This window comes from Ylistrum balloti, unplaced genomic scaffold, assembly GCF_031769215.1.
Source record: "Ylistrum balloti isolate Yb309-2 unplaced genomic scaffold, AGI_CSIRO_Ybal_v1 Utg371286, whole genome shotgun sequence".
Classification (NCBI taxonomy): Eukaryota; Metazoa; Mollusca; class Bivalvia; order Pectinida; family Pectinidae; genus Ylistrum; species Ylistrum balloti.
Window position 1 is genome coordinate 225,346 of NW_026782690.1, and position 12,326 is coordinate 237,671.

At 32.1% G+C, this 12,326-nt stretch overlaps 1 protein-coding gene across 1 annotated transcript; it reads right to left on the minus strand.

The window, feature by feature from the left end:
• Positions 1–4,820: 4,820 nt before the first annotated feature.
• On the minus strand, positions 4,821–6,261 carry LOC132561816 (mambaquaretin-9-like). Its single transcript, XM_060226515.1, has 2 exons — positions 6,189–6,261; positions 4,821–4,987 (listed from the first exon to the last, which is right to left on the minus strand). The coding sequence occupies exons 1-2, from the start codon at positions 6,259–6,261 to the stop codon at positions 4,821–4,823; spliced, it is 240 nt and encodes a 79-aa protein (XP_060082498.1).
• Between the last annotated feature and the right edge of the window lie 6,065 nt (positions 6,262–12,326).

The window sequence follows — 12,326 nt, forward strand, 5'->3', positions numbered from 1 at the left end:
GAAAGTAAAAAAGTTTCTTAAATAAGGAAGGAGAAGGGACGGAATAGGTGGCTACACGGCATCATCTCATCTAATGAATAACATGGTGCATTGAACTCATATGCAGATTTTGTTAACACATATAGTTTTAAATCAGTTACAGCTGCTATATACATATATGTTACACAGTAATATAGTACATAGTAACAACATAAGGGGAGTTAATAGCGTTATTAACCATAAATGGTATCGCGACACAATCGTCAGCGTGTATTTAGGGACGAGTGAAACAGTTTCACAAAGAAATCTTTGCAGCTGATTCGTTTTGATGTTGTAAATTCTGACATCTGATAAAACGGGTATAGCAAAATGTTAACTTTGTCCAAATGTACACTCAGCAGGATATTATGTGGGATTTTTTTTTTTTTGCGGATCTGCTGTCTGTGGACTCGAACTCTTTCGGAAATTGCATTTCCTGTCTGTCTAATGTTGTTTCGAGACATGTTGGACAGGTAATGCAGTAAATCAGGTTTCTGTTTTTTACAATTTAAATCACTCCGCACTGGAAACCACATGGTCGCGCTGGTCGTTGATATAGAAATAAGCTCGGATTAGTATCTTGTTCAAGTTGTTGGGTTGCAATTTACTTTGAAGAATATCCGATGACTTAATGAGATCGCGTAACTGTCTGCTCTTGTGTAATATGGCAATAGAATGATCGGAAACCATATTACGATGACCTGGGTTATGTGTCAAAACGAACGGTATGTCGGTTTTGTTAGCTTGTCCTACCTGGCGCGTTAAATTCTTTTTTAATCACCTGATTCAGATAGTGTTGTTTGCACAGAAATACTTGAAGTTCATTGAATCTTTCTTCTCTTTTCCTGCTATCTATAACAAGGACACATATCCGCCGTGCTAAACAAAATGGTATATTTCTTTTTGTGCGAGGCCGGTGACATGAATGGAAATCTAGATATTGCTGTGTATCCGTGGATTTGTGGTAAATATCAGTCAAAATATTTTCTCCGCTTTTTTGTACCATTATATACAGAAACGCTGGTTCCGTTAAACTATTTTCCATTGTGAATTTAATAGATGGATTGAGGTAATTGAGCATTTCTTCAAACATGGATAGGTCTGTGCTGGACTTTGTTCATATTATGATACAGTCATCCAGATAACGTTTCCAGCATTCCTTTATGTACATACTAAAGGTGTCACCAAAGTTGTTTTTACTATCTCGCACAGTCGGTGTTCAAACCATTACTACGTTTGCATACGTCGGTGATACCTTTGTGCCCACTGCTGTTCCAAGTTTATGTATATAAAAACCGTCAAAATAAAATGCATTTTTAAAATATAGGTTATAGAGATTCGACGATGAAGGTTTCGTTAAATCTTAGATGAACTGCTTATGGGTGCCTGAAGATGGCCGCGAGGCCTGAAAACGTTAGCGAATCTATTTACAATGTCAAGTGTTTGTATATATATATATACAGCAACAACAACGTTACGTGGTATCGCATTAACAAAGCCATATCTGAAAAATATTAAAAATATCAAAGTTCACATTATTTATTCATTTCTGTGAAAAGAATGAGAAAATATATATACATCTTTATAAAACATACATACTAAGATATATTCTTAATCAATTGAAACATTCTTTTTGCTAACAGACAATCATGTTATCATATAATTCTTTTTATTTTTTTATTTTTTTTTTATTTTTTCAAAAATTTTACCTGGAACAGAATAAAGGAAGACATTCATACCCGTTACTCTCATATTTGTTGATCATTAAAGTTGCCATTATTCATCACATCATCACCATCTTCCTACTCATCACTGAACATGATATAAACATAATTAGTACATCAGCAACATCAACATGCATGTTTCGTCGTCCTCATTATCACACCATTCATCAACAGAAATGTTTGCACCAATAGCTAATATTTTTTCTAAAATTTACACATACATAAACTCTTGCTTATTTTTTTCATTCATGCTGCAGAGAGAGAGAGGAAAGAGAGAGCGAGCGAGAGATATGAAAATAACTAATTTACAGCCTTCATATCGCCCAAAAAAAACAAAACAAAAACAAAAAAAAGTGGTAAGTCTTTAACAGGGTCATGTATACTTTTGAATAATATTTCAAGATAATACATACCTTAAGTACATTAGACAGTATGTGTATGATAATAAGATTCATACTGAATCATACCGAATGCGTAATCTATATGACATAATTTTGAGAATACTGTTCTCACCAAGAAATGGATTTGTGAAATTGTACTTTCGTATGGATAACATTATCGTCAATGTTTAGACAATAATGATTTAAAGAAACCGCAAGACAATTCTAGGAGGGTCATTAAGTATTTAATTATTTTAGAATTTGAACTTAAAAGAACAGTCAATATTACTAACATGGGCTATACCGATTTTACAGCGTGGCCACGTTGCCAATCAACAATAACATATGGGATAAAACAGCACATTGTATACATTAGCACAAAGACAGACGGTTTAGAAACTACATCAATTTATGTAACGATCACATTAAGCTGATATGGGAGAATGGTACTCTCCCGATTCAGCATCAGCTAATATAAGCATAACCTTTCCTCTGTAGTTTCAGCCTGACCCTATCAATAGAGTCTGACTGGCAGATATTGGAGTCATGTATACGTATGACGTGCACCAGTGGCCTTACGTTCCTAAAATAAGATTGACATTTGTAACTAATAAGACGCGATTTCCATAGAAGGTATTTACTGTAATTCACTAAAATTTCGCGAGATTGGTATGACGGGATTACATTTTCGTCAGGGACTAGCATAGAGGTATTGACGATGAAAAAAAAATGCAACTTTCATTACATCTGTGGGTTTTTTTTTAATTACTTCTATTCTATTCTGTAGTAGAATATAAAATTGATAAAAAAAAAATATTTCTTTTCTTAATGTATTGCCCTAGTTTTATGGAATTTGAGTTTGGTTTAGAATTATGTTGTCATGTTGGTATTTTCTTGATTTGTTTTCCGTAATTATTCTTTATCTATGAATTAGTGTGTCAACAAAGCAATTCATTGTTGATTAAGTATAAAAGAAAGTCTTCAGTACTATCCATCCGCGAAATAAAATGACCATGAAATAAAGTTTATTTGAAAACCCAACAAAATTGAGTCCAACCGAGAAAAAACACCGTTTTGAACTCTCCCAAACGTTTCCGAAATAGAGTCCTTTCCATATCAAAATCAAACTATTAATCCTCAAGAATTTGAGACCTTTGGTCAAGCAATCAGGCTTTGACAGCAAAGCAAACCCCAAGAAGATTATGACCCATTAGCACTCAAACCTCAGTAGGGGCCTCAAGCTTCGTGTTTCGTCATCGAAAACAGATGATATGACACTGTATACAAAATATGTTTTAATGTTAATCCTCATCTTATGTTATTTATATGTATTATGCAACGCTGAAACGCGTTTTGCTTTATAAAACCACATAAAATTCATTGGAATAGTGACACGACTCACAAGCACTTCATAAAAATCACTTTACTTGATTTAAACACATTTCATTTGCAGTAGTGTATACAAAAAGATTGAGCACAACAAGGGGAGGAGAGAGAAGGGGAGAGAGAGAGAGAGAGAGAGAAGGAGAGGGCGAGAGAGGGAAAGACAGAGAGACAGAGACTGAGAGAGAGAGAGACAGAGAGAGAAGAAGGGAGGGAGGGAGATAGAAACAGAGAAAAAGGGAGGGAGAGAGAGAGAGAGAGAGAGAGAGAGAGAGAGAGAGAGAGAGAGAGAGAGAGAGAGAGAGAGAGAGAGAGAGAGAGAGAGAGAGAGAGAGAGGTTCGGGTGGTGCATTCTCCGAATGAAAGTAAAAAGGTAAGAGGATAAGTATCTGACCACGTTGATTTTCCCAGAGTATCCCAGTTTCCTTCCACAGTAAGTACCCTTGCTTGCGACCAACATTAATATAATTACTGGTAAAATAGGTGAGAATAAGTTGTTTCGTAATCGTTATAAAAGAAATGAAAGTTTATATTTAAACAGCGATTGTATTTCCGATGTCAATAACTTTGGGAAATAACTAATGTTTGGCAGTTGTAACGTTTTAAACAGATTTTTATGACAAAAATGATGAAAGGTTACTGTACAAAATACATATTATAAATGTTACAAGGCTGTCTCTTGATAAATTGTTTGAAATGTTTTTTATACTTGTGTTCCTTGCTTATTTTAGATTCAAATGATGTATGATTTCGAGGTATTAAAATTGTCAATGTGATACACACACGATTAATGCTCAATTATATCATTATACATTAAAATATACAGATGTTGGAATTTTATGTTTTATGTTCAATTCAACTACACCTTTCGACAACAAAATAAGTTTTGTTGTATAATTTAAGTGATCGTAGCCTTGTTCGCATTAAATTTGCCCTGCCTTTTATTGTAATATACAATCAAATCAAATTCCAGGAAAACAGAAACAGTAAAGATTGCTTTTATTTTGATACATTCATCAACGATTACATCTAGAAAATATATAGCGAAAACTGTACAGCAATACATAATGATTAGCAAGATACATGAAGTCACAACTTTGCTTCTTTTCACAATTTAAAAAAAAAATAGTCCGTTCTGAAGATAATTTGATATATGCATAAATTAATAACACAGTAGAGTCCGTTTCTATCAAGATATATTAACAAACACGTGTAATAATGATTTCGTCAATATAAGTATTATTGAAACCTAATATTCTGAGATATCAGCAACATTTCCCAGTCAGGCGTCGACAGGTTTCCTAACCGTGGTAATCTAAGCGCACTCTCTTCGACAGTCGCGATGAGACTTGAACCTGTTCTTATTCCCACCACATCCACGATAGTTGAAAGACTTGCATGAATTTGTAGACTTATCATAGTAAACGCGTTCCACAGGTCCACGTGGGCAATGGTGACCATGATCAACCGGTAGTTTACAGTCTGAAATATGATAAAGAAGTGAGTTTACGGACATCCCTTGCTTTCTCTCCTGGCACCAGTTCTGCTAAGGACATAGTACAAAATATGAGAATATAAAGATATATGAAAATGTACGCACGATGTTTTCGTCTCGTAACACGCAAGCGTTATTTACCCGTTTCTACCGTCATAATACACTTTTAAAAAGGGGTGTGAGTGTATGGCTTTATCTGATGTATTTTCAAAGTTCAAACGTAAAAAGTTGACCTTCAATTAATATACATATTGTAATTTTGTCATCAAGATACCTGATTGAAACTGATGCCGTTTACAAAACTTTTTTTTAAAAATTCAGATATGACAAAGGATCGGCATAAATACATAAGGGAGGTTAAGATTTCTAGTTAATATAGATATCACTTTCCTATTATTAATGAAACTTTATATGGCAGTCATTAGATAGAGTACTGAAAACAGCACACATAGATCTGAAAATGAAGAAAGAAAATGAACCTACTATAAATCCCTTAGATTTTGCGAATACTTTATTCCACATTTGCAGACATTTTTTAAATGATTCATATGATTACATATACTAAATACCGTTGCCTTTTAGTAATATAATTGGAAATCTTTTAAATATGCCTTGGAAGCAATAATATTGATTTTCGAATCATACTAGTTATTGTCCATTTATATTTTTCTAATGTGTCCCCTTCAAAAGATCCGGGGTTTTTTCGTCAAATATGAATATTGGAAAATATAATTTAACATATTTCACTTCAGCTAAGAACGTTAACTCCTGAATCATATTTGTTAGTTATGTGTTGTTTGTACAAATAATGAGAAAAAGAGCACTTTACGGCATGATAATATACTTTTGTGGATACAATGCCGAATATAATCCCTAACCGTGCAGCAACAGTAACATGAAAGAACAAGCAAGTCGTTCCGAGGGGTAATCACGAATTCAGATAACCACCAGTTAAGCAGCTCTTCAACTTTTTCGAGTCTCTTGCTTATAAGTCAGCTGTTTGGAATTATGAAGGATAACGAGATATATTTCAAGTTACTACATATTTAGTTTTCCTGTAAAATAGCATGGTTTATATAATGCATCTAGTTACCATCAGTTTGTTTCAGATTTCCAGTTCTATTTTGCATGCAAAAACACATCATTTACATTCGTCGAAATTTTGTAATATTTAAAAAGAGTACTTACGTGCTGGACGTCTGCCTGCCGTCATCCCTACGATAACGAGCAATACAACGGCGACTATGAGAGTTGTCTTCATTTTGAAAATATTCAAACTGTAACAGATACATTCACTTCATATATAAAAAAACCTATTCATATGATTACATCTTATCCGTGTCTAGCTTTGTAAGTAGCATATTTGATAATATGTTGTGTATTTAGATAATGAATGTGATTTCAAGCACTATAAAAAACTGATATTACACTTTCCCAATAAATGTCTGTTGATCAATATGTTGAATTAAGTTATATTACAATCTTTTGAAAAGAACAACTATAAATTACGATAACGCCTTACCTGCCAATTCAGTTATTCCAAACTGCATGAATCGGTAGCCTTCTATTAATATACCTTCAACGAGAGAACGAAATTAATTACTAGTAAAGCCTCCAGTCAAGAACACGTCAGTTCTGACAGCACATTATGTTGGTTAATTTACAATATGTATCTTAATTATATATCTTAATCATGGCATTGACCGAAACATTCCCAAGTTCAAGGACTTTTAGTGAGTCAATAAGTGCAGCTGTTGTTATTAGTGATACTAATGCTATGATTATGATACTACCCATTGATCATTCTGTTATCCTGTTATGTGACAGGCGTTTCTACTTGCTTGTAGCTTTATACCATAAACAAATTTTAAAACAAACTGGTGATGTACGGGGAAAATGTGCTAATTTGTTTATCAATAGGCAGGGAATACAAAACATATACCCTTTGTTTGTAAAGTATTGACAATATATATGATTAAATGCATATTCTAATTTTCGCTCCGTTACTGACCGCATCGGATCCTAACCAGAGAAAAACGGAATGAGACTTTTTATCAGATTTGAGCGACGACAATAGTAGAGATTGTGACTTATTATATACCATTTGTTATCTAACTACACCGAAATACAATGATGATATCAGATTGTAATTAATATAATGATGCTATTGTCTTTTCTTAAGCAAATTAAATTCAAAAACAACTTCAATTTTAGAGAAGTGTCAAAAGAAGAGGAAACGCACTATTTTCGGTCCGTCAACTTATACAAGGTCATTAGGGCCATGAACAGGTGATAGACACATCGGTCCAGAAATGATAACATCAAACGAACCAAAAGGTAAAATACAGATGCTGAAAATCTTAAATGGTTATATTATTATTAAATATTTAAAAAGTAAGTCATATTCTATATTAAAGACCAAAAATCTTTCAGATAACCTTGAATATTATCAATCTAACAGTTTCAAAAAGGGTCTTTAGACTTGTAACGTTACGATAAATAAAACCCTAGCGTATACAAAAAAGGTCAATGCAATTCTATAAAAATGTTGAACGATGAATGGTTCATCGCATGCTATGCACCGAGGATTATCTTATCTTCGCCTTTCAACATATATGAATGTGTAAGATAAGTATGGGTCATCCAAAGACGGGCAAGGACAACGTTACGATAAAAAATCCTCGAGTTATACAACAAAGGTCAATACAGTCCTATAAAAATGTTTAACGGTGAATGGCTCATCACATGCTATGCACCGAGGATTATCTTATCTTCGCCTTTCAACATATATGAATGTGTAAGACAAGTGTGGGTCATCCAAAGACGGATAAAGGACAACATCGTCTCGATGGTTGTTCTTATAGCATGGAGACCATCCACCGATAAAAGGTTTTACGGAATGTAATTTATTATCGGTATATTGATTCCATGCCTCCTACCACTGAGCTGTTATTAATTGTTTGATAAATGGTTTAAATCAATAAAATAAAGTTTGAAAACAACAGGTGGTTGCAATAAAGCTGCTTTGCGGCAGGATCTGATTTTTTTGATAAATCCAAAATTCTTTATATAATTTAGACAATAAATGCAATATTCTGATAGCAAATTAATATGGTAATGGAGAGTTATACATATCAAAGACTATTGTAAAATGATGTTGTCTAAGTAAAAAAAATTTTTTTTTTTTATACTTGATAAATGTTTGCCCTCAGTCTGTTATCCTAATTATCACTATATCTTGGGAATTATTGAATGAACCTTTCTCTTTTTCTCATATATACATCTAGATGTCCCTTTCTCCCTAGTTGTATCTTTTCATATTTGGTGATTAGAGAAACGAAATGGCTGACAGGCAATCATCTAGGATTTTGACAATGAAGTTTGTTATCACTGACCTCTCCAAAGTGCATTAATGAACTTTCTCAAATTTCGAATGTAGGTTCCCCTGGGTCTGAACAGATGTTCTTTATAATTTGGGTCTAATCAGAAAAATAAAATGGCAACAGGAATTCATATAAAGATTGTTATTGTTTTTTCTTTCAAGTAATTAAGAGGAGAAAACGGGAGAGAGCAGAAAACATTGAAAAGTTCAAATTTATAAAGAACGAATAAAGATCACTCGAAGGTTGGTGCAAACAATTACTCTGGAATCACTTATTCAGTGCGCTTCGTACAAAATAACATATATTGTCATGCTTAGAGTAATATTTATATTTATATAGTGTCAATGTATGTACTTTTCCAGTTGAATGTACTAATCTAGGAAATTCGCATGTACACATTCAATATAAAATACGTATATTATGATATTCACAAAATAAACATGTTCTTAAAAGTACCATCTAATATATTTTTCTACTAAGACAAGTCGTACCGGGAATGATGTGATAAAGTAAAATATTTTACAAAAATAATAGGTACATGATAAAACACTGAAAACTGTACACAATATTAGAGTATCTACCTTCTACAATAATTTTATATAAACGGTTTTCATTTGATTATAAAAAATATATACAATTTTACGATTTACAGGTTGTAGGATAAAGATGACCAGTTTCTGTAAACTGATGAAACGTTTATAGCACATTTGGACTCGAAAACTTCTAAGGCGAAAGATATAGGTACAGGATATACAAGGTATTTTTTTGAAAAAAGGAGTTTTATGCATGGATTGAAATATCAGAATCAGCAAATTTAAAGTCATAAAATAATCTTTTAAAATTTCTAGTACCGTATAATTCATCCATTGCTATTGCAAACATATCCATCTTCATGGTTGATAGGTACTTAAAGGAAATAATACATATGTGTGATATTTGAAAAATGATAATGAAAAACTTTAAGTAAAAATTCAATATTGAGTCAATGAATTTTCTAAAATATTTGAATCCTTTACAGAACTTTAAGAACACAATAAAACAATATCAGAACCTGATCCAACACTTCATAGGTATATTTTCCACTGAATGTATCAGACTGAGTTTGCTTCTTTAAAAAATGTGCAGATATGTATACAATACATAACAGACCTAAATTTCAAAATACTGCAGAAAGGACATATTTGTATTACTGATTCCAAATCTATGTAAAAACCAAATTTCAGTGGTTTTAATGTAGAACACAACTTAAAATCTTACTAGTAAATCTATAAATCGATATCTTAAGACTGCATATGCTAAATCATGAGATAAATTTAATTTTTTATGAAATTGAAACAGTAAGAAAATTGGGACTTTTTTCAAATGACGCATAATGAAATAATTATTGACACAACTTATTTAGCCATTCATATATATATATATATATATATATATATATAAGTTTGATACATCTTAATATGTTATACAATACATTTCATATACAATTCCTTTAGACAAAAAGATAGCTTAAATCAAAATTAATATAAAACAATTTGTGTTAATGCGCTATTATATTGAGAAAACTTCATTTTTAAATAACATAATGTGGATGAATTTAACATCACATGGACAATCTTGGAAAACATGTCATAAATGCTACTACAGTCAAACATTTTTCTTTACTAAATGAACATTGGAAACAACTTTTAAAAAAGTTAAGATTAATTGAGTTCACGAAATCAGCACAAAATTATTGATGAACAATATTATTTTATGTAAAGTTAAATATTGGTATAGACATAGAGGCTTATACCTACGTCCATTATGTATCCTAATGATAATTACCATCCTCATAATTAAAAATATACATATCAGTAATTATATTTCACAATAAGACTAGCTCCGACCTGATAGTACAAAAATGACAGTATTTAACTTTAACAAAGTTTAGAAACTTTGTTTCGTAGTCCGAGGTTCGTTAGTGGTGTAAAAATCCGACTTTAATAAAGGTTCAGCTTTTCATTTTCATAATCTTACTGATATATACATCCAAAATTGATATTGAACCATATTCAAATATATACAAAGAACATTTTGGTATTTATAATGCGGTAGAGATTATAATTGCCCGTCTCCACTTTTGGAAACACAAACAGAACCAGCGATAATGTATTTAGATAAGAGGCAGTACGATGTTTTCATTAAACGAAGAGAGATCCAAAATTCCATGTCTAAGTATACAAATTACCACCGTGACAAAGGTGACGTCATCAATCACTGACATCCTGAAGAGATCAGACAGAATGATTTGAAAATTTCTTTTTATGAAACCTCGACTTACGAAGACGGAAAATCTCAGGATCAATGTCGTAAAACAGTTTTATTTACATTGTTACTTTACAAATACTATTAAGTTTTCAAAATAATAAACATATGTATCAAAACTGTCATTAGCCTCTCTATGAAAAAAATGATGAGTGCGCTTGCGCGCAGGAAGCATCATCTGTCAAATAATTCAACAACTAAATGCGTTGACCGCTGGTATCCTTGCATTCCGTTACCGCTATTACAATATCCTGAAGGACTTGTCAACATTTGATGGTAATCGGTTGACCAGATGATGCGTACATTGTTTATAATGTGTGAACATGACAGTTGATGTGTTGGGGGCATTTAGTTAGATGATTATAACTAGGATCATTGTAGTGTATCTACATTTGCATATCACAGTCGACGTACAGGAAGTGCTGGTGAGCATATATGATACGCCTTTCGGATATTAAATTATGATACTTTTTCCATTAGGTTTAAAAAATATCTTTTTCAAATCAACAAGTAATTGTGACAAAATATTCCTCTATATACCTACCTGATAACATCGTTGTATAAGAAATGTTTCAATTGTCTTAGACTATATCGTAGAATGTGTTTTGTAAAGATGTTGGTATTTCTCATTTTTCTTACAAACATGAATAAATCATCTTTATTTTTATCTTTTAGTATTTTTAGATATTACTGCTTTGTTCACTCCAATACCACAATGGCATTCCTGCTGTTATCAAGCTTAGTGTATTTTGCTCTTCTCTGTACAGCCATGGGAAAAGATAAACCAGACGGTAAGTTAACAAAGGAATCGCACCATAAATTTACATGAAATGACAACGAAACAAGGATGAAACACGGATGAGGAGCCCTAACGATTGTCCCGAACACTTAACACTGTTATAATACATATCAATTAGATAACATGTATATAATAATACTAAATTTCATGTTAATGATTTTATTCAACTGTTCGGAATACATCTTGACTAAATCTGATTGTCTGAGAACAGGAGGACATTGTACAAAGTTTAATTGCTAAAACATACGCTATGGAGTACCACTTCAAAATCGTCAGCTTAAGGCATGCCATTTCGTTAGCAACGAAGTTTGAAATATTCGGATGTATCAGTCTATAGTTCAATACTTTAATAACGCCATATAGCAAACTACTATCGAATTATTTATGGGTTTGTTTCACCATAATGCTAATAATTATCTTTATTTTCCGATGATAAGTATATGTAAAGCCAAATACATACCTAACACATGGTCCTATTATAAATAAAACATACATAAAAAAAGGGTTAGTAAAAACAACATATATGGGGAAAGATGATAACACATACATATCAAATGTAAAATACACATGCATACATTTTAAACTATTTGAGAGAGATGGTTAGTTAAAAGCAGTATCTGGGAAATGGTCTAAAATTTTAGAAAATGTTTTCTTTTAAGAGGTAAAACAGTAGATCTCTTAAAATTCATGAGGTATAACATTCCAATATTTGATACTCGATATAAAATAGTGGTTTGAGTAAAAAGTAGTTTTGTGTTTGGGACTAAAATGTCAATATCACAGGTATATCTTGTAACTCTATATGACTACTTCTAAAAACACTTTTCTTGATCAGTAGTC